At 35.5% G+C, this 24,089-nt stretch overlaps 1 protein-coding gene across 2 annotated transcripts; it reads right to left on the minus strand.

Annotated features, from left to right (window-relative positions):
• Positions 1 to 2,117: 2,117 nt before the first annotated feature.
• Positions 2,118 to 13,790, minus strand: lsr (lipolysis stimulated lipoprotein receptor). 2 transcript variants are annotated; one of them, XM_044116396.1, is made up of 11 exons: positions 13,583 to 13,790; positions 12,389 to 12,712; positions 11,082 to 11,201; positions 10,732 to 10,788; positions 9,718 to 9,864; positions 8,729 to 8,923; positions 8,589 to 8,639; positions 7,515 to 7,631; positions 6,220 to 6,505; positions 3,418 to 3,865; positions 2,118 to 2,745 (listed from the first exon to the last, which is right to left on the minus strand). In XM_044116396.1, the coding sequence occupies exons 1-11, from the start codon at positions 13,620 to 13,622 to the stop codon at positions 2,710 to 2,712; spliced, it is 1,821 nt and encodes a 606-aa protein (XP_043972331.1). In that variant the 5' UTR covers positions 13,623 to 13,790; the 3' UTR covers positions 2,118 to 2,709. The 2 variants fall into 2 exon arrangements, with proteins under 2 accessions (XP_043972331.1, XP_043972332.1); XM_044116397.1 differs by lacking the exon at positions 10,732 to 10,788.
• Between the last annotated feature and the right edge of the window lie 10,299 nt (positions 13,791 to 24,089).

Here is a 24,089-nt window from a genome sequence, read left to right on the forward strand (position 1 = left end):
ACATTTGTTTACTCTGCTGCTCTCCCTCCTCCCTCTCCTTCACTCTCTCTGTGTCAGCAGATTGGCTCTTTGGCAAAATAAAACTGTGATTTTATTTTTGGGCAAAATAACTGTGGAAAAGCAGATTCCACAGTTATTTAATCAAAGACTAATTACATTATACCATGTAATGTTTTTTATTGTTAGGACAAGTCTGAAATGTGTGCTACATTGCAGCACTTTTACTGACAGATATTAAGCAAAAGTATAAATTGCATTAGTGGATGATGGCATTCCACATTAGTTAATGTTCAATGTTTAATTTCAGGGTTGACTGATAAAAGCATTTCTCATTTTAATTTTAATAAACCGTGGAATGTTTATGCTCCTCCAAACTGGAGCAAATTTCCAGAAAAACACTGAGCTCTTAAATCGAGGCTAAAAACGCAGCTGTTTAGAGCTGTCTTCTATAAATACCTGGAAAATCATAAAGGTTAGTCTGTTTTTCAACGCGTCATCATTTTCACTTTGTCGGCAGTTATAATCATCAAAACTCTGCTACTGTCCATTTCTGTATTTCTTTGGAGGAGGTCCTCCTACAGCCAACAACAGTTATGCAACAGTCTACATGCCACTATGCGGAGCGCACTTGGTGGGGGTGTAACATAAATATTTGGATCAGAAGTTTGCCAAATACTATAACCACAGAATATTTCATGAATAATGAAAACCTTTGTGTGAAGGATATGCAGGTGCACATAGACATGAGAGAATGTGTGAAAGTTTAACAATAGTCTCGATTGAAATGCATTCATAAACTATAGTTTATTGGTTTTATACAATGATTTCTTGTGTGTTTTAATTTTCATGCCATGTTTGAGAAGTTCTGTGATTTTTATCTGTGAAAGGTACAATACCCTGGTTACTAACTTTTCTTCACCAACTTTTAAACTTGCTCAGGAATGTTCTCAGAAATGTGCTAGGCTATTTTATTTCTGAACTCAGTCTCCAAAAGAACATAGAAGTGACGAAAAAAACAGCACAACTATTTGTAATTGGGTTAAAGCATACTTTTTTTTTAAAAGTAGAATATAGTAACACTATTACTTCATTTTGTATTCACCCATAATTCACTACATATCATAAAATTCAAGCAATTGTTTTACCATGAATTTGTTACAATCACTAAACTTTAAACAAAATGTCTCATTTACTGATTTGCATTGCATCAACACAAAACATTTCTTGCAGTTAAATTTAATATTGTTCTACAATATCAGAAAACTGGGCTGCACAGTGGCGCAGTTGGTAGAGCTGTTGCCTTGCAGTAAGAAGGTTCTGGGTTCGATTCCCGGCCTAGGGTCTTTCTGCATGGAGTTTGCATGTTCTCCCTGTGCATGCATAGGTTCTCTCTGGGTTCTCCGGCTTCCTCCCACAGTCCAAAAACATGACTGTCAGGTTAATTGGTCTTTCTAAATTCTCACTAGGTGTGTGTGCATGGTAGTTTGTCCCGTCTGTCTCTGTGTTGCCCTGCAACAGACAGGTGACCTGTCCAGCACCTCCCGACCCCACTAGGGGACAAGGGTGTAAGAAAAGGGATGGCTGGAATATCAGAAAGTTGATTCAACTCAGTTAATCAGAAAATAAACTTGTTTTACAAACTGAGGGTAACTGGAACCCAAATGTGGTTTAGGTGGAGGCAATTTTTACCTTACATGGAGCCAGTTTAATATGTAGCCAATCAAATTGACTCGCAGTCAGTAGAGTTACAAAAAAGTGAAACCTTGACTCACTTGTCAAGATAAAAAGGTGATGTAGATATTATGTACAGCCTGGGTCAGTTAAAAATGGAGTAAACTACAGATATAACTTTAGTTTGTAACAAAAAATGTCAAATTATGCAAAATAGAAGATTTACTTACCATTCTAGTGCTTTTGATACGGAAGAGGATTAGGGCCACCGAAAAAAAAAAAGTCTGACTTTAAAGTCAGAATTCTTTTTTTTATTTTTTCCGTGGCCCTAATCCTCTTCCGTATTTTGATAAAGAAAAAGCTTGTGTACAACAGAACCATTACAGTTGTAAAATAAACAACATAATGACATCTAGTGGTGAAACTGTTTAAATTCAATGCACAGATTAGCAAAAAAAAATCATGTTTATTGTAAAATTAGATTGCATCACATATTTGAATGTTCAAAGCATAAAACTGGTCAGCTGTACATCTCAATATGAATTAAAACAGCACATTTAAAAATTAATGAAAGAGTAGGTAGTCAATAAGAAAAACAAATTCATTTAAACATACATATTTCCATAAAAAAAACACAAGTACAAAAGCACCTTGTATAACAGCATAACCCCTAAATTTACATAAACACCTGCAATTTAACAAAAACTACTCACTACTTCAAAGGATCAAAGTATTAAAACCCAACTGAAGCATATTTACTTGAACTAGTCAAGATGTAAATGGACTAACAGAACGGGATGGTTAAAATGATTTAGAATCTACAGCTGTAACTCTGTACACATTAAGGCACTTGTGGCAGCCACAATTTTTATACATTAGGTGGCACAGAGTTGTACCTCCAAAATTATACAACACAACTTTTAATTAACTACCAAACAAATAAAATCAGGACATCGGGTTAGCAGTGGGAGTAATATTTACAATGTTAGAAACCAACTGTATCTTTATTAATCGGTCAAAGCTGCATTGAAGTTTGGTTCACACAACCAGGCTCTCACGACTCACCGCTCCATTCTGCAAAGCAAGCACAGATATCTCAATTTTACAAAATAACCACATAAATCTACAAAAAACATGCTTCAGAAGCGTTTTCTGTAAAGTCATAATCTTTATTTTCTCTTCCTGTTCTATGTAGTTAGTCAGTCAATAAGTAGGAGAGCAGTAGGTCTATTTCTACAACTTAAATGTGTACAATAAAGTAAACATTCTTCAGCATTGAGTTATCTACAATTAAACTGGTAATTCTGTATGATTTATGTAAGGGATGTTAATTGTTTGCTTCTGTAGAGCTCTGCTAAAGATCACATGCTCCAACATTGTCATTTCCAATTTTCAACAAAATATGCCTTGCACTGGGATAAGACTTCAGTAGAAACGGGACCGATTTCAGTTCCTTTTTCTTACCAAGTTTAGCTCCTTCCTACTTTTCTTTATGAATTATAGGGAAGATGGTTAAAAATATTTCTTTCTAGCCTTATTGTCACAAGTGAGTGACACCCCACACTGTGACTGAGTTGCTGTAAAACACTAACAGATGAAATGATCTTAAGTTGACATTTCATGTGCCATCAGAATCATCTATTAGCAGCAGTATATTACTTACACCAACATCCGTCTCCATTTGTTTTCTTTGAGTCAGAACCTTTACTTGCAAGTTTCTAAAAGCATTTAGAAGTCGTGACTTACCTTGCGGAGGTTAGTTTTCTTTGAAGATGAGACGCTCTCATTGTCACTGTACGGAGGCGGTTGAGGTGGTGGGTAATCGTCCCGGTGACCAGGAATTCCAGACGGCGGGTTCAGCGGAAGTGGTGGTGGCCCACGTTGTCCCCTTCCCCATTCTGACCGGTCACTCTCACTGTCCAGTCGCTCCTGGCTGCGCGCCCTCTGTTGCTCCCCCAGCCGTTTCCTCTCCATGGCCTCTCGTAGAAAGCTGTCATCATAATCTTCCCTGCCACCCCTGGTGCGGCCACCGTACGTACGGTCCCTGTCCATCTCCATGAGGTCGTCGCGACTATGGGTACGGCGCCCGGCGTGTGGCCCTCTGTCTCTTCCTCTGCGATCATCAGGGGAGTAGTCACGACGTCGCCGGTCATCATAGCCGCTGCGAGCGCTGCTGCTCCACTCATCATCAGAGCTGATAAGACAGCAAGAACACTCTTATTGCAGTTCTGATCTACAGGTCGAATCTTTTGACCTAGAGCAAACTTTGAACATCATAAGACTACAATGTAGAACTACTCAGTGCTACAGCTTCCACATCATTAGTACAACTTTTTTCTTCTTCTTGTAAGTAAACTTTAGCAGTAGTTCTGCTGACTTCCTGGTTGTTTTCAAAAATATATCTTAAAGACAGTTGGTGATGTTGCACTCTTTTTAGTGGGTGATGCTATGGAGTTAAAACTTTTCCATCTCCACCCATGAAAAGTGATCAAATCTTTTGCCGAAACTATTCCAGGGGATAGACCTTGTCTCCTTCCTGTTCCTGTTGGTGGGCTGTATGTAGGCCTGTCACAATAGCAAATTTTGCTGAGCGATTAATTGTCTCAAAAACTATTGCGATAGACGATAGTATTGTTTGAAGACCTTTGTACATTGATTTAATGGAAATGAATTACATAATCATACATGCGATTTCCTGCCAAAGATAAATACACTTTATTTCAAAAGAACACTTAACACTGGAACTGATAATCAAAACAACCAAAAACAACAAAAATAAAATGGATTCTCAGTCTCCATTAACAAAAATGTACTTGAATAAAAACACCAAGGTGGAAATAAATACTACATTAAACCAAAAGAGTGCCGATTATGAAGTCTATATACTATGTTGCCCTTCAGTAATCATTAGATTTAAATAAAGATTGGCACATCGACTACATGATGCAATAGTTCACACTACATGTTAGTTCACACCTACATTTTCCCCTTATGACAATCTTAGAACGTTGATCGTTCCAAGATTGTCGCTTGTTATCATCCTGTAGTGTGTGTGGTGTTATGGTAGATCATTGTGGCCGGTCTGATCTAAATCAGGGTTTTCCCCACTAATGTGACAGGTAGCCAATCAGAAAGCGGGGATTCTCCTCAGCGCTTTCTGAGGGGAAATTACAGAGGGGAATCACAAACAGTTGACACAGCAACCCCAAGTCCAGCGGACATTAGAGATGATTTGTGGAAACAACATTAATGTTTAGAAAACATTTCATCCAAAGAATATAGAAATGACGAGGGGAGGAGTTGGAGCGAAATTGCTGATGAACTCGGTAACTTTTCAGCTGTTCTTCGTTCGTGACATGAATAGGTTCTAATGATTTTCATTCAGTCAGGACGTTACGCTGACACTAGAGCCACATGCGTTGCAGGCAGATTGTAGTAAAGCATTGATTAATGCCTGGTTTTAAAATTAGTAAACTGGACTTGTAGCCATTATTTTGTGCTCATTGTAGGACACCACAGAACCCGATCGAACCGTTATACCTTGGATTTCTGTCGGCTAATGTGTGATCTCCCAGGTTTTGAAAATGGGCCGACAATCAGCCGACAGCTCTAAGATGGTGTAGTGTGAACTGGACATTACACTAAGGAAATGAGGAAGGGAGGGTCAGTGGAGTTGAGCCTTTTTTCATTCTGTGTCATCAACAGAAAGAGAAAAAGGCTGGAAGAGACGATAAAGGCGATAATTAAAATTACGTCGATAGTTTTAATTTATCGTACGATTAATTGATTTATCATTTATCGGGACAGGACTAGCTATATGTATACATTTGATGTGGCTAACTGTTGTATTTGAAATTTATTGAAGTCATTTGTTGTATAAAAAGCTATGGTTTGACCAAATGTTGACAAACAGAAATTTATTTTAAAACTGTAGATTTTAAGCAAAAACTTGAAAAAAATTTTTTTTTTCTAAAAACAGCTGGTAAACTTGAGAAGTGGAGACTGGTTGCTTATAAGATTTTTGAGGCATATTTAAAAGCAACAAGAATCTTTATATGCATTGACTTAAATCTGACTGAAGAGGCGTTGCTGAAATAAAACATGTGGCTTTGTTTCAATGCAGTATCCAATAACTGATATGACAGTTGCTCTTCAGTGTCATGTTGTGAGCCTAATGTCTGACACCACAAAACAGTTAGTAAATTAAAGGAAAACTCTTACACTGTGGCTATTTAACTGTTGCCCTAAAAATGGCATCTCACTCAGAAAATATATCCGAAATAACTTTACCAAACACAGTTTGTTCAGTTAACCTGAAAAGAGAGATATTAACTGAGAGGGAGTGGAGGAAACTACTGGAAAATTGCAACTTATGTATCAGCTCAAGTGCTGTTAAAACACTTAAAACACAAGAATGTAGTAATAAACGTTAAATTGCAGTTATTTATTCATGCCTGTAAAAGATTTGGAAAAATTTTTGATGTGCGGTTGCATCGTTGGGAGACAGAATAGTGAAATACTGGATTTGTGCAGAAAGGTAAGACTTACCCTCTTCTACCTCTGGGCTCATCGGGGCCCCTGTGAGGTGGGTAATTGTTTCTGTGTTGCCGTCCAATGTCATCTAGGTTATCCAAAGAGCGAGCACGTGCCTGATTACTCATGTGACCTCCACCATGGCGTGGGTAGTCATCACGACGTTGCCCTTGCTGGGAAACGCTGCTGATGGTGCTCATGGCTTCGTCTCGGTCGTAAAGTGTGGGCATCGGTGGGCGACCACCGCGTCCTCGAGGTTCCACGCTGTCATGCAGGGAGCTGACTGTGCTCATGTTTTCCACTAGAAAAAAATAATAAATAAATAAAATACAGAGAAATATTGATGTGAAGTTTAGGTAGAAGCAAAGTACCAAACAGAAAGTATTGTACAGGAATCACAGATTACATCTGAAGCTTTCCTTAAATTTACAAAGGCAATAATTTCCACATAAACTTTCATGTGTTTGAGAAAAATACATTATAAAGTTATTTTTTAATGATAAAGAATTTCCATAGTAACTTTAACCACTTTAAACAACAACAAAAAAGGGTTCAAATGTTATTACTATTGTACTTTAGTTTTGAGCAAAACTACAAAAAACTCAGGATTTTAAGTGTAAGGAAAAAAAAATAATCATGAAGTCGCTGAAAACTAATCTGAAACCAGAAGGTAAAATCAACACATGTAACTGTAACTTGATTTCTCAGAAAACATGAAACAGAGAGGGTGGAGAGTCTGAAACCACAGCAGCCTCCACATAATGAGAATGGCAGTTTAATCAGATCTACAGTCAGGAAAAAAAAAAAAAAAAGAAGATCTAATGTATTTAGTTTTTTCACATTACTTAAATTTAAATTACTTTATTTATTGTATTTATTTTTAAAACTTGATTCATACTTTAAATTCACAAGATTATATATGGTACTATGTATTTAATAGTTTACGAGGCTTACTAATATACAGTAAGCCATGGCAGTCCATTAAATGTCAAAATTTATTTAGAAGATTATTTTTAAGAGTTGTTGGCAAAAACTACATTTCATTTTACTTTTTCATTTTATGGACAGGTAAAATGTTCTAATAGATACAGATTTTCCATGCTCTCCTATCATGGGAAAATATTAAACAGTAAACATGAATATTTTGGGTCATAACTCTTTCAGACACTGAAGAATTGCAAGGAACTACTTCAGTAACATGTTGAACCCACCAGCAATGATTAAGTGACTCTTTGACAGAAACTTGATTTATATTTAGCAAGAGTAAGTCGTGGTAAACCAATATGACAAAACCACAGGATGTCACTCACAACGGCTGTAGTTTGCAGGTCTGGAGGGGTCTAATGAGGCCAGCTCCTTCTCCATGTAGTAAATGGCCCGGGTTGCATTTCCATCTTGGTCCACCTGGATGCGATAACCACTACGAGCTGTGGAGGAAAAAAGGAGTATATTTATCGCTAAAGAATTAGAGCCACTTTTGAAACTTCTCTTAATCCTGAAAAAAATAGAATACTGATTCAGGTTAGTCTTTCAGAAAAAAGTCCATCATACTGCACATAAATAATTATGACTTTTTCATTCTAATTTATGTATACCATTACAACAAGTAATACAGTAAGAACACATACTTTGTGTCAAAAACCCATTCTTATACAGGCCTTGATGTGAGGGTTTCCAGCATAACGTGGTGCTGTTTTTTAAGCAGTTGTTCCTCACTTTGTCATTTCTGATCAGTGCAGAAATGTTTGATTTACAATTTTAAAAATGTAAACCTTTGTACTTAACCTCCATCACCAATAGTTTTATGTAAATAAGAGCTATACAGAAAAAGATCAGCAAGAACAGAAATATATAGATAAGGAAATTAGCTATGCTTTAACATTAAATCAAAAATTATATAACAGGCTGCAAATAAATAAAAAAATATATACTTTTTTTTTTTAAATCACAAAATGAAATGTAATCTTTGTGAGTGCATCTGGCTCCTCCATTGATGTTTGCAGGTTGTTTTTATAATTTCTTTTCTTTGACCTACATGATTTGCTGTTTTTTTGTTGCTAAATACTTTGAAGAACCATTGAGAATACACACTTTAGTACACGATACCAAAGTGAGACACCAGGGGGCAGAAATTATTCACGTAAGAAAGAAAATGTTTTTATGTACATCAAATGGCTTTTTCTTGAGAATTAATGTTTTAATAATTTATAGTTATCTAAACATTATTTTTGAATTTGGTGGAGGAAATTCTACCCAGTTTCCATTCTTAAAGCCAACTTTAGTCGTTTCACAACTAAGCAAAGCCACTTGAAACATCAAGATGGGACAATCCCCACCCCACATAAACACCTTGACACATCGAATGTTATTTTTCCTTAACTCACTGTGATCTCCTCCACTGTCCTGCAGCAAAGGCACATGAGATCCCTGACCCACTGCAAAAAAAGATGAAAAACTTACTTAGGTTCATGTCATTATAATAATTAAAACATCCACTATGTCACACTATTTATTGTAAAGTTACCTGAGCTGGCACCATCATAATCGTGGCCATAATTGCTTTGGGGTTGTCCAACTCCGTTGTGAATGGGCAGCAGGGGCATGACAGACTGGTTACCTTGTGAGCCGCCGTACACAGGCTGAGCATACATGGCAGAATACATGGTGGGAGCATACTGACTGAGCACACCTTTCTTTGCTGCTTTTCCTGCCTCATACACTGCAACATAATGGGAGAGAGCAGATAACATTTGGAAACAAAGTAGTTTCATAGTTAAAAGATTGTTCAAGGACAGAAAGCATAAAATCCAACCATGCAGAAGGGCAGCAAACAAAAATCAATGCAGCAGTACTAAGAACTTCCACCATTTAAGACCTTTAAATAGATCATCAGCATGTAGTTTGGAGGACTTTTAATTAAGAAGCCAAAGACTTGCAATACATCCTCTCTTTGGCAGCATAGATACTGGTGACAAAAATATCTAAATCATTCAAAATGAATAATACCTAAAAGAAAACAAGAAAATAATATTTGATAAGAACTTATAAGTGCACGTCTGATGGACTTCTAAATAAATTAAAAATCTAATTTTCCAAATTGTGTTTAGTCGTGGAAGTTTTAGTATACAATCAGACTCAAGGTGTACAATTATTATTAAGAGCCTCTTGAATATTAACTTGTATTGCTTTAAAAACATATATACACATTCCCTTTAACCAGAATGTACAAAAAATACTGTTTATGGTTTATTTACAGAAACAATGTTCGACATTTTATTAACCTTTCTTAAGGAGAGATGCATGGCACATGGTCATAGCAAAAAAAAAAAAAAATGCTAATTTCCACTTGCAGGGACTGCAAGTACAATTAAGAGATGATTAAGAGATCAAGACTTAGTGAAAAGCCAGTAAAATAATCAACTAAAAGCATATCTGATAACTCATTATTTAGGTCTCACTAGAACCAAATATTAACAAGATGAAATCTTCATTCTTTTTCTACTTGATACTTACATGCTCGCGGACAGCAGCAGCGTTCTGGGCAGCAGGGGCAGCTGATGAGGCAGCAGCAAGTGTGAGGGCAACACTGGCACCAGCAGATCCCAATCAAAAGAAGGAGCAAAAAGAAGCCCAAAACTACCAGAAGAACCAGTAGCCAGTCTGTGTGCATGAAAGAGAGACGCATATGATATCATAATGTTGAAGGTTTTACAGTCTGTCTCTACTCCAGAAAAAAAGAACACTACACTACCCATGAACCAAAAAGGTGTTTATAGGTAGCCAAACACATTTGTTTGTAGATACAAATGTATACTACAAACAAAGCAGGAGGAAATGAATCAGATAAAAAAGTAAAAACAAACTGAAATTTTTATTACCAAAGACTTTGTATTAATTATCTAGGCAGAACAGCAAAGAAGAAAGTCTGTATTATGAAAAGCCAATTTGGTGCTTAAAAAAAAAAAACCCAAACAAAAAAAAAAAACATTTGAGCTCTAACATGTTAAAGTGAACATTTTTAAGGACATGTCAAACTGGTAAATCCAGATTACTCTGCATGTCTGTTCAGGCAGCCCATAACACAGACACAGGGGACACTGAGGATGGAAAACAAAACAGAAAGAAAAAAAACAACCTGCATACAAATAAAGAAATATGCACAGAGTTGTTTTTGTTGTTCAGTGATTAAATTTATATTGCAACTGAAAAGAAAGAAATGCAGTTCAGAAAATATAAAGATATATAAAAAAAGAAGATGAGAAGAACTCCTTAATGTGATGTGTATTTGTCTACATCAGGACTTTTAGAAGTGCACCGTCCCTAAAAACATGAGAGTACTTGGTAATTGTTCTCACAATTTTATATTAAAACTGTTTAGAGTTGAGAATTGTTCATTTTATTTAAGGAGAGCACACAAGCTCAAAGTCCCTCGGTAAAGCAGTCAGAGGGCAGAAACATCCCATCTATAGAATGAAACCTAATGCACCCAATATCCTTTACTCCTCTTACACAAACATATTGTACTACCTTCCATAACCAGTAAGTCAATGCCAGGCAGGAGGTCAGTAGTATTAGTCTTTCTCTCTGTGAAAGACAGATAAAGCTGCAATTACTTTAGGGTGGTATCTAACTCTGCTGCTTAATCAGGTTTGTGGAAAATATCTTCTTGACTACAAAATTTCCAAATAGTTCAGTAACTTGCACACTAAGCGTTGCTCACACTGCTTTTGGTAATTATTAGTTTTTACTGTTATATTTCTGAATGTGTAATAGTTTTAGTGAATGGGAGCAGAAATGAGAGAAGAGATGGTGAGAAAAGAAAATAATAATCAGGAAATGTAGACATAAAATGAAGTAATTAAAATAGCAAAACTCACCAAGCACAAGTAATTCAGTGAATCCTTCATTAGTCCCTGAAATATCCTGGGATGATACCACAGTGCAGTAGTAAACACCGCTTTCCCCCCAATGAGTCTCAGAGATTTGTAGGTCTGCCTCTGTGAGGGAGAATTTATTTAAATTATTTACCATTATTATAATTGAATTTCATCTTTATGGCAGTACTTTCACACAATAAAACATGGACCACGCTGTGATTTCAACCAGAGAGGTTCTTGCTGCAAAGCAGCAGTGCTGTTTCAAAACAGTTATGATGAAGCAAAGCCCCATCCTCGTTACCACAGAAATGGTGAACAAGACATTACATTTTTTATTATTTTGCTAGAACATATAAAATTTCCAGTGGTGCCTAAAATAAAAAAATCAAAGAAAATATAAAATGTACAGAGGATAGATTGAAATGGCAGTGAAAAATACATTTTTACTGAATGAGGCAGATACCAACAAGATGACTCACAAAAATATCATCCAAATCCTTATAAAAACAAGCACCACATGATTACACAAGTAAACCTTACAAGTGCATTAAGTAAGATTTATTTTGTTTCTTTTAATACTATATTTAAATAATTTTTATATAGTGCAACACAGAAAAGTACCTTCTAAAAATGCACAAGGGTTGGTCTAACAAGCATCAGGGTGCTGACAGCAACAACCCAGCAACAATGATTTATACAAAAATTCAAAACTTCCCTTAACACAAGTACAACAGATATATCCAATCAATAAGTAGGGCCATTTCTTCAGGTAGCCAGTGTGCCAATAGCAGTTTAAAAAAAAAGAATTAGCTTAATAAGAGGAATGTGATGAGTACTTCAGCTTCAGATGCCCTTTTAACATTTTATTTTTGTACTGTAGTTTCTCAACTCTACCTCACAAAATTGTTTTACTTGTTCTGAAATTATAATTTTTGCACTTTATTTATTTATTTAGTTAGCATGTTTTAGAATGATTTGTCTTCATCATATTTTTGAACCCATCACTTCGAAAGGCAGATCGAGATAAAATGTCTGATATTAAATTATACAAAGCTATGACAGAGCAAATATGCTGTATAACAATAAAAAAAAACTGAAGCAGAAAATATTTCAATGATTTGAGTGTGTAACTTGAGTGTGATTTGTTGACATCAATGTTTAATACAGAAACTCCACATTTTTAAGAAACCTATTTTTCTTGATCATTTTCTTTTTCTAAAACCAGTTCATCTGTCAAAATACATTTTTTTTATTATACTGCATTCAACCCTTAGTAAAGATTTATCCAGTAGTGTTTATTAACTTACTGTTTATAATGGTGATCTTGCGAGCTGCATATTCATTGCCCAGTGAGATGGAATCGCCCTGCTTAACTGCCACAGTACGGATTGTTCTGTCTTCGTCAGGACAGTTGTTGCTGGGGTTAATGTTGGTCTGAGAGATGGCGGTATTCGAACTGCTGGAGCCAAGTGCCACTTGGATGGGGTCCCGGCAGAAGGATTTGTACTTCCATGTGACAATAGGATCCGCAGTGGCACTCGTCGTGAACTTACAATTGAGTGTGACAGGTTGGAAGAGCATGACGACGTACCTCTTTTGAGGACAGCTAACCTGAATAGCCAAAGTAGACTCTGGAAAGGTTTAGAAAATATTATAAGTCAATAAAAAGGTCTACTACTGTCAAAATATTACATTGCTTTTGCAAACTTGATCATGTAAATCACTGTAGTATGCAATAGTCAAGGTGTGGTGCCTAAACAACGTTTCTTCATCGTATCACTCAAAGAGTGGGCAAGTTGAGTCACAACCATGCGTCATTCTTTCAGGCAGACCCACATTAGTTATGTCCCACTGATGCCCATTCCCTTGATATATTATGAAGCCGAGGAGTCAAAATAAAAGCTTTTGCCATTCTGATTTTTAGTACATGTATCTTTGGCCACATAAATGAGTTGGGGCTATTTAAATATCTACTCTAATGTGTTCACCCCGTTTTCACAGGCCTGTAGGAAGAGGAACGTCGCTTCGAAGAAGATTAAAATGTGGATTCAATCCGTCTTCTAAATAAATGCATAGCTGACTCTATTCGGAATAGCTTACAAAATGAACTTTAATATATTTTATGTGGAAATGTTACATTTTTATTAGGCTTAAGAGGGCAAAGTTTCAGAGTCAAAATCACAAATTAGACATTATTTTCTTCTACAATTACCCACAAAATCTGACGCATGCTCTTAGGAAATATAATTACAATGTTCCGTCACAAAGCAACAGAGAAACGAAAAGGGAACCAAAGGCTTAAGTATTAAAATTGAACTCTTTGAATAACTTTGTGGATTAAATACATAATTTTACAATCTGCAACAAATAACCGTAACAACCCAGAAAACTATTTGTTACTCTGTAGGCCAACAGATAAGTTATTTTGTACAGAGGCGCAGAAAAACAACGGATTTCAAGGAAGGGCCCACCCTGTCTGAACGACAAACAGGCCGACTCACCTGTCGCCATTAAAACGGCGACGAAGACCGTCCAAAACATTTTTAATTCTCGTCCCTCGATGACTTAGTTAAAATGCTCTAAATACAAATTCAAAGTAATTTTTAAAAAACAAATAATACTGCAGAAACACGTATTTTAATCTCAGCCAGGCAGCGCCCACTCCATTTTGAACGCCCTGTTAGGAAGAGGAAGCACCTGAATGCTTCATGTTAAAAAAACAGTCAACAGGTAAATGTGCAGACATGTTGCGAAACACAAGGGGGTATCCTTTTTTTTTCTTGTTTTTCTTTCTGATGTGTGTATACTTATCCCCCAAATCTGATTAGGAGCTTTAAAGTCGTTTGAACTGTGTCATTTCACTTCATAATTTCACTGCAGTAAAAAAAAATATAGCCGGAAAAATATAGTTTCACAAGTGTCTCCTACCCGGAACTACTTGGTACGATCCAGGCACTGCCATCAAAGTTGAGATTTGTCAATGTTTCACTCGGTGATTTCGGCCTGTTTGATAACGGGCTTATCTTTCATATTGCTCAGTGAAACCTTGCTTTTCTACAATAATCAGAATAAGTGTACATCAAATATGGTGTATTATGTAATGAAGTCCTTAAAGTTGTGCCTTATAGCCAAACATCTGAAAACAGTTTTCACTGTGGCTGACATTCTGTAAATGCACCAGTAGAAAAGGAAGGTTTGCTTACAATCCCCCCCCTACCAAGATGAGATAGGGCATTGTACAGGGTGCTTCAAAAGGACCCAAATACTAATACACAGACTGCGTGTAATGAGTAAATACAGGTGCTTCATAGATTGAAACCACTGAAACTCTTATTGCGTCTCTGTAATTTAGATCAAAACCTGAAAGTCAATTATTTTTCGCACATGGTCATATAAAATATGTGAAAATGTGAATATTGCATAAAATCAATTAAAAAAAGATTCTGAAAACAAGTGTCACTTTCTGACATGTTTAATTTTAGCTTTGTATAGCAATAAGTCAATCATTGACATAAACAGAAATACTTGAAATATATCACCTATAAATATTTGACATATCATGACTCATGTTTTGAAATAAATTACTAAAATAACTATACATATATATATATCTTAGATATATATATATATCTAAGATATATATATCTTAGATATATATATTTATATATATATATATATATATATATATATATATATATATATATATATATATATATATATATATATATATATATCTTAGATATATATATATATCTTAATTTCTTAGTTTCTTAAGAAATTAAGATATGTATTTACACAGAGAGAGAGAGAAATAAAGAATGGGTTTCATCTTAATGTCAGTCATAAGTTTAAGGATGAGAAGTACAAGCTTTTTACATCCATATAAAAACTATAATTGCTGTCTAAAGCAGAAAGCCAATTGAATACACATCGCATGTGACTTTGCAACATAGCAATTTTGGATGAATCTCACTTCTTAGTTTTAACCCTTGCTCCTGTCCTTTCTACAATCTCTTGGAAGTTAATTCAGGCAGTGGTATCCCAGTGAGAAATGGGATATGTCAAGAAGCTGACACATCCTCAGATCATCTGTAGATGACTTATTAACAGAATGCACCAAATGTCACCATACATAAGTTATGCCTATTAAACAGGAGTGAAGTGGATACAGGCTAATTCCTCTAACACATTTTGCTGGAAAAATTAAGAGGCTAGATGAATTAAAAACTACACTCATGATTTATGTAACATTGATTATATATTATGGCCTCTGATTTACTTTACTGTTAGGCAAGTGACATTGCTCATCTTAAATATTTATCCGTCACATTAGGTATGTATATTTTTTGTTTGTGAGCAATTTGTAGTTTCTTCTGAAACATCTGTACAGAGCTTGAATAACCTGGTGATAATATCAGTGTAGTATGTAAGCATTTCCATTCAAAATCACATGGCACTCCTACCTGCAGCTTGGATGGATGATGAAGATGAAGATGAAGATGATGATGACGATGTGACTGTCCCCTTAACTTTGCTGTGTAAAGCAGCAGCACATTTACCTTGTATCTCTGATCTGGCTACTCATGTGGTCAAATTTAGATCAAACTCTAGAAATTACAGTTTCACATTTGAGTTTCAGTTTCATGACTGGTTGTGACTTAATCAACAAAACTACATGAAAGGTATTTAAATTTTTAGCTGGTTTTTGACTTGACAAATAACCTCTTAGATCTGTTGTGGCAATACCCACCTTATGCCATTAACCAGAGCCTAATATAACTTTGTTTTTGGAAATTAATTGCAACTTTTGAGCTTAACTTTGATATAACCACCTATTATAGAATTTCCTATAAATATTTTTCTTTCAATGTAACAATGTTTTTAAGACCAATTAATAACTTTTCTCCAATTGTTCTTTCATTTTATATGTGTAGTTTTGGTACTATTTATATTTAGAGCTCTCTGAGTCTGTGTTACACATCTGTGATTATTTTATGCTCACTAGTTTTCATATTTTGGCTTCATTTCAATCATGATGTTTGCTTGTCTATGTATTTTTTCCAGTTAAAAAAAAGGTCCTTTCCCACTGACTGTCACCACTGTGGCTGAGTCTGGAAGCATGACTTTATAACATTTTTAATCAATTAAGATACTTAATATGTATTGTTTTATAGATATAGCTAAAACACTTTTGCTATACACTGTTAGCCTTTGCTGTATTTTCTACAGCTAAATACCGCAAAATGCCCAGTAAAACTAACATAAAACATCTTTACAATTAGTTACTGTAATTTGCATTGCATTATGGGTAAAGGACATAGTATTACAGTAACTTACTGTATGTTTTGAAGTTGCAGTATTTTACTGTTTACACATTGCAGTAGTGGTACTGTATTTATAATGTCTTGCACTGTTACCCTTTACTGTATTTTTTACAGCTAAATACCACAAAATGCCCAGTAAAACTAACATAAAACATCTTTACAATTAGTTACTGTAATTTGCATTGCATTATGGGTGTAGTACATAGTATTACATTAACTTACTGTATGTTTTGAAGTTGCCGTAATTTACTGTTTACACATTGCAGTAGTGGTACTGTACTAATAATGTCTTTGCGCTGGCCATGTAAGAATTCTATTTGATTTCCAACGGTCATCATAGATGTTTCATCGTGGTTCCCTGTTTCTGTATTTTTACTCCTTTAGTGGTTAACATATTTTTAAGGCAGAAAGAGAGCATGTACTTTTGTTTTTTTCACATCCTAGCTAACATTAATATGCAGTTTATCTAGCTACGTCATCAAGGGTGGCTTCGCTTCCAACGTTTTTCTGATGATGTTTGTTTTAAACTCCGAAGCTTTTTCCGTCCAAGTGCAAGTGCAGCTCTGTCGCCGTGCTGTGGGCTCACACTGCTTCAGCTCTTCGCAATACAGGTAAAAAAACACTTCTTAGAAAACTGTTTGAAGCCAAAACCTAATCTGGATATGTACATTTTAGATGGAGCTAACGTAACTTATAGCATCATGCTATAATGCTATAACTTAGCATGAGGTGAAAGATAGAAAAATATGATGGTGTTATTTTTTGAGCTGGTTCGGAATTAACGTTAGCTAAGGGGCTAATTTTACCGAAGGTTTTAGCTTGACTTTTGCTGCTAAATCTTCCTCGAACGACTAGCTTTGGGTTGAGATAAGCTCAGTGCTGAGTGTCTGTTAGCATTGTTGTTACATCCTTTGTCGAACAATATAACGTTAACTGATAATTGATCCCCCTTTTTTAAAAAAAATAACTAATAACTAATTATCTAATTATTTTATTAGATAATAAAATAATCTAATAACCGTTCATTTGTTTAAACCATGACCTTGCAAATGTTAAGAGTGCAGATTAGCTAGGTCAACAAGGATGAATTCTAACTTGTTCTTTTTTTTTTTTCTTTTTGTCAGATGACTTTTTTTAACTCCCAAGCTTTTTCCCTCCAAGTGGCTGTGCAGTTCTGTCCTGCTGAGTGCTAACATAGTTTCAACTCTTGAAAAGACAAGACAACAGGTAAAAAGACAGCTCTTCAAACATATTTGAAGCCACAAAATAGTCTGGAAATGTAGAGGAGCAGCTAACCTAATCTATAACTTTGAGCTTGCTACAGCTAGTTAGCCTGCTAAAGTACCATTACATCTCCAACATAGTGTATAAGAGTCTGTAAATGAGGACAAAGGTGGAAAACATTCAAGTGGTTTCTGTTATTTTTTGAGTTGGTTCAGCCACAGTGGCAGGTGGACAAAAAAGTTAATTTCCAACCCTGGTTACATATAAGGACTGTTCACCTGTTTAAACCATGCTCTTGCAAATTTAAAGTTAAGTCAGTACTAACAGGTGCAATTATGTACAGGTGTAAATTCTGCAGCATTTGTACTTCATAATTTAGAGAATTTTGTACTCATGTGAAGAAACATCAACACACAGCTAATTATCAGTTTCGTTGTGGAATAGAGCAATGTCCTACTTCCGTCAGAGAAAAAGAAAACATTTCGAAGAAAAAGACTCAATCTTCATCTTGGTTGATGTAATTTTATATCGACTCTTAACTTAAAACACACATCTTAAATCAGAATTGTTCAATTAATTTGTTAAAGGGATCAATTCACCCAAATTACAAACATTTTGTTAACCCATATTGTACTTAGCCATTCAGATACTGTATTTGTGGAATGTAATGCTTTAAAAAATTCATTTAGCCTCACAAACTGTCATTCACATCCGCTGTTTCTGAGTGGTAGCAGGATGTAGGGGTAAAGTCTAGTCTAGTCTCCGGGGTGAGGTTCTCAAAAACCTGTTGTAATCTGGGTGAACTGGCCCTTTAAATATAAATTACTACCAGTAATTCATATTTAAGAGTTTTCCTTTTATGTTTCAAAGGTATCTTCCACCAAGATGTCTGTTGAGATGGAAATGACCTTACCTACAACACCAAGGGTAATCATGCTTGGTAAGAGGAATATTTTCTATCACTATAATTTTTTTGTAGCAATGTATGTAATAGTTATGGTAGTCTGTACTTTTACTCACTAGCGTTAGCCTGACAAGGGTTTGTCTATTTTAGGAAATAGCTTGATGTCTGCAACCCGGTGGATGGTCAGTATGGAGGAGAAGGTATTTTTCAAGCCTGAGCAACTACATGACTTTGCCAGTGTCCTTGCTGTCTTTTTGGGTCATATTATGACTTCAATCTGGAGTATCAGGAGTCAGCATCCACCACGCTGGAGATGATACAACGGTAAGTACTCTACACCAAACCATTTATGAATTAAATTTAATGACAGTTTGACTGATGATGAAGAACCATAGCTGATTGCTGTATTGTATGTCTTCATTTTAAAAAATACAATTAATATATTTTATTTCTGTTAAAAGATTCTTTGTGAGGATCAATCCAGATGTTGGTACCAAATGCACAGCCAAAGTCAGTACAAGCCGCAAGACGGGAAGTCAAGAGGAAAGTAGTCAGTGTCAACTCCCGGATCAACACCTTCCTTCAACGACTCGCTGAATTTGAATAGAAGACTTCCAACTAGGTAAGCATTTTACCAAATGTTTATTATTTTATTGTCTTTATTGTCCACCAACAAAATGACTAAAAAGATTGTTATGACATGTTGTATTTCATCGTCTCCTTGGGGACATTTGCAGGGTCTCAATACAGTACGCAATCGTTTGAATTAGTGAAGACTGACTGACTGCTTTTGCCATAAACAATCCAAAAACCTGAAGTGAAGCCAGTCCTGCTCATTCTTTATGCAGCTTCTATTATCACTTCAGTGCAATTGATTTTTTTTTAAACAAATTATCACCTTAATGCTGCTTTATACCAATGGTTTTATGCATTTGGACATTGTCACTTCAGTTTAATTTGTCAGCCTTCCTGTCGATTTGAAAATGTAGATAACTTCCTGACCATCTCATGACCTCCCACATCGTCTGTCTTATTCTTTACAGTTCAGCTTCCACAAGATGGATCTCACTGATTTTGTTTGACGAATGGAATAAAAGTTCTTCTAATGTAGGAAATGCATCTGATATAACAATATTTATTGATATGAATGCCTACCATACAGTACATTATCACACTTGCACTGTTATTGTGATGTATTGTGTAACAGAGCACATTTAAGCTACTGTTAACTGCTTTCTGACAATGCAGCCTCTGCTGGTTTTTGACTGTTCACCATTTGAATGATATACGTGTTCATGTTGGTGCATACCTGATGTGGTACATAAAATTTGTAGTGCCCAATTTTTGTTGTTGTTCTTTTGTTGTACAGTGTGCAACAAATAGAAAAGATTATGTAAAGATTGTTACTGTTATTGGATCCAGATGCATTCAAGTGTCCATATTGAATGAAATACAGTTCATATTCAAATGAAGTTAAGTATATTCTATATTTTTTTTTAAAGTCAGTCTTTTAATAGTTTATGGCTGGTACTTGATGCACACGTTCATGTTGCTACATACATGTGCCATAAAAATATTGACATGACCTGTAGTGTGTTCTATGGTTTTGTTGTTTTATAGCACATTATATTGTATTGTGACATTGTTCTTTATGACATTGTGAATATACAAATGGATTTCATTTCAACAAATCTGCTGAAAATAAATACCTGTTTTTATTCACAGTACTTGGACTAAAATTTCTTTTATGAAATTTTTCGGTTTATGGTAAAATATTCTTGTATTAAAAAATGTAAACTTTAATTTACAGTAAAACTGACATTATGTTGTGAAACAAGTTTACAGTAGACCAGCTTTACTATAAAATACATTTACAGTTTTATGCTATAAACTACATTTACAGTAAAGCAGTTATAACTGCAAAGCACACTCACAGTAAAAATTAACTGTGAAATATGATGACAGTAAAGGTACCGTAGAATGGTAATTACAGTAACCTACTGGCAACACTGTTGCCAGTAAGTTGCCAGTAAGTTACTGTAGAATGGTAATTACAGTAACTTACAGGCAACACTGTTGCCAGTAAGTTGCCAGTAAGTTACTGTAGAATGGCAATTACAGTAACTTACTGGCAACACTGTTGCCAGTAAGTTACTGTAGAATGGCAATTACAGTAACTTACTGGCAACACTGTTGCCAGTAAGTTACTGTAGAATGGCAATTACAGTACCTTACTGGCAACACTGTTGCCAGTAAGGTACTGTAGAATGGTAATTACAGTAGCTTACTGGCAACAGTGTTGCCAGTAAGCTACTGTAAAATTACAATAAAAAGTCTAACAGTGTAGATAAAGAAATAGTAAAACAATGTAAAAAAGAGGATTAATTCTGAAAAGGAGAACAGTTTACACTGGTATTTTGAGTATTTATTTTTCTGAGTTACAAATCTTTGAGTTTTCCATTACCAAAATCTATAGTTCCTTCCATAATCTTTAGCTCCTTCCACATGTTCTCTATCAGATTCAAGTTGATTCTTGCTGGGCTCCAAAACAATAATGTTATTTTTAGTCAGAAGAAACATATTGTTGCCAGAGGTATGAATAATATTAGGCTTAGCAATAAAGTGAAATAAAAACATAACTGGTTATTTATTTCTAAAATGAACTCAGATTTAATTTATTTAGGATTAATTTAAAACTGGAAGTCAAAACAGAACAGTAAACAGACCTGCAGTTACTATTTAATGAAATCATAATCAATTAAACATTTTTTGAAATGTGTTGACATCTTTCTTTTCTTCCCATGTTGATGAGCATCTGTGGAAATGACAGAAAACAAATGATTAAAAATACTGTAAATGTTAAGAAGCTGCTGTCAAGCAAAGTTGACAGGATTGTGACTGAATAGAGAATCCATTTTGGTGGTTGAAATATTTTGGATTTAAATGACCTGTCTTTCCTCCCTGTCAAATTTAGTTAAGCATGTCATTCATTACAATAAGTGTGGCTTGAATCAGCCCTAAAGTTAGATGAAACATGTCTTGGCTCTCCTTTTCAGGCGAATTGATTATTTCTTCGGGCTGCACAGTGGCGCAGTTGGTAGAGCTGTTGCCTTGCAGCAAGAAGGTCCTGGGTTCAATTCCCGGCCCGAGGTCTTTCTGCATGGAGTTTGCATGTTCTCCCTGTGCATGGTTGGAGCTCCCTGTGCATGGTTGGTTCTCCAGCTTGCACAGGGAGCTGTGCAAGCTAGAGAACCTCTCTGGGTTCTCCAGCTTCCTCCCACAGTCCAAAAACATGACTGTCAGGTTAATTGGTCTCTCTAAATTCTCCCTAGGTGTGAGTGTGTGTGTGAATGGTTGTGTGTCCTGTATGTCTCTGTGTTGCCCTGCGACAGACTGGCAACCTGTCCAGGGTGAACCCCGCCTCTCGCCCGAAACGTAGCTGGAGAGGCACCAGCAACCCTCCCGACCCCATTAGGGAAAGAAAAAATGGATGGATGGATGGATTACTTCTTCCCTCTAGGGGTCAGTAAAACATTTCTGAGTCTGTATGTCTCTGCAGCACCAGCACACTTACTGTATAGTAAATGTTTTGGGGGGTTTTCAAAGCTCATAATTCATTTCTTGGCATCGATACATTTTTTTATGAAGACAGGAAAATATCAGATGTCAATGCACAAACAAAATTTAGGATGATTAAGTTTTTCAGTAAAATGTTTTGAAAGTTGTGTGATGAATCAAACTTACACTGTGTATGATCATCCAAGCAAGATGACAACAAGACCTGTAATATAGAAACATATTTTTGTCACCCACTGAGTCAACAGCAGTAAAGTATTTTCAGAAAGTACACCTTTATAGCATTGTAGATGTAATGCATACACAGTAATACATACCAACAAAGATTAAACCAGTGTGTGCAGAAATCTGGCCTTTATTAGGATACAGAAATCAAGCATTATTAACGTTAATTTTGTTATATATTTAAAATATGTATGTTCAATTTAAAAGTGAATCTTCTGTTTAAAAGTAGATTACTACACACATACTACTGACAGGGGAAGTGATATAATATTGCTCTTTTAGTGAATAAGTAAGCATTTTGTCCTCATAGGTCAGCAAATTTGAGAGGAGCCAAATTGTGATGACTAAGAAAATAAGTCAGAACTTCAAGAGTTAATTCAAGAACAGGGAGTGTAAAATGCTCCCCCAAAGTTTGCAGTGTTGGTGTAAAAAGAGTTAAAATAGTTTTTAAAACAGCATCCATGGACAAGACACTTTTCTCACCTTGCCTGCTAATGTTGGTCAGAAAGGCAAATAGCCAAAGCCGCAGATTTGCTTCTGTCAGACTAGTTACAGTCCAGTAGCTTGTCATGTTACGCTATTGGATATTAATTAGAATAACACTTGAAAAGTAAGGCTGATAATTTTATGTTTCTGGTTGTTAATCAAGTTTACTCTGTAACTCAATTTAACTCTAGTCAAAGTAAAATCCACTCTGAAAAGATAACGCTGAGATCAGTGTAACTTTAACACTGTAAAGAGTGGAATCATATGCACCTTAAGCTTTTGGACATCTTTCAAAAGCCTAGTGGAGTCGATGCATCAATAACTTATGGGTGTTTTATCATCAAATCGTAGTTAAATATGCCATCACCTAGGAGGTCATGTCCTGATTGATTTAAAAATAAAGGCTATAGTGAGCTTATGTTTTTTGCCTCTGTTGTGTGTGTATGCGTACTTGCACCAGTAATCAGTCCATGGGATGTACGGTTAGTGTTTTGCTCTTCTTCACCTACAAAAAAAATAAATAATAAATAATTTAAATTACACACACACACGCACACAAACACATATAGGTTGGACACACTTTCTAACTGAATTCAATTAGAAGGTGTGTTCAAACTTTTGGTCTGTACTGGATATGTATGCTTTCTCAATTTACAGTAGAAAATAGATTTGCTATTAAACAATATTATTTCAGTGATGACAGTCACTTATCATCAAAGATGAATGTTTTGCAATGCCTTACTTACACCCTTTAGATATGTTGGTAATTTTCAGCCCATTCATCTCTGCCTCAAATTTCTGGATGCTTTTTGGACAGTAGATATTGATGTTGGAGTTGGAATGGCACACTGAACAGTTCTTTTCTACTCGACGAACTCCAGAACAATAGGGAATGTTTTCTTCAGGTTCTTTTTCAAAGAGAAGAGAGTCATGAGGTCCAAAAATCCTCACTATTTTTGGGCATCTGATCTTGTCCCTGCAGGTAAAGCAGTCGTGTGTCATCCAATCTAGAGAAACGTGGATAAAATGAAGATATATAAACACATAATGTGCTTCAGGTTCACTGAGTAAAAGTTAAAAGACAATAATTAACCTGTTTAAAAAATACATTACTCATTAAACAAGGGTAATTAAAATTTATGGCCAGTCATTTTAAACATTTAAAGAAAAGTAAGGTATTATAAGTGTTTACAAACATACCAGCAGATCCATGACAGATAGTAGCTAGTGTCTCTGCTACCAGACAGCAAAGAAACACTGTAAGAGAAA

Source organism: Gambusia affinis, linkage group LG05, assembly GCF_019740435.1.
Source record: "Gambusia affinis linkage group LG05, SWU_Gaff_1.0, whole genome shotgun sequence".
Lineage (NCBI taxonomy): Eukaryota > Metazoa > Chordata > Actinopteri > Cyprinodontiformes > Poeciliidae > Gambusia > Gambusia affinis.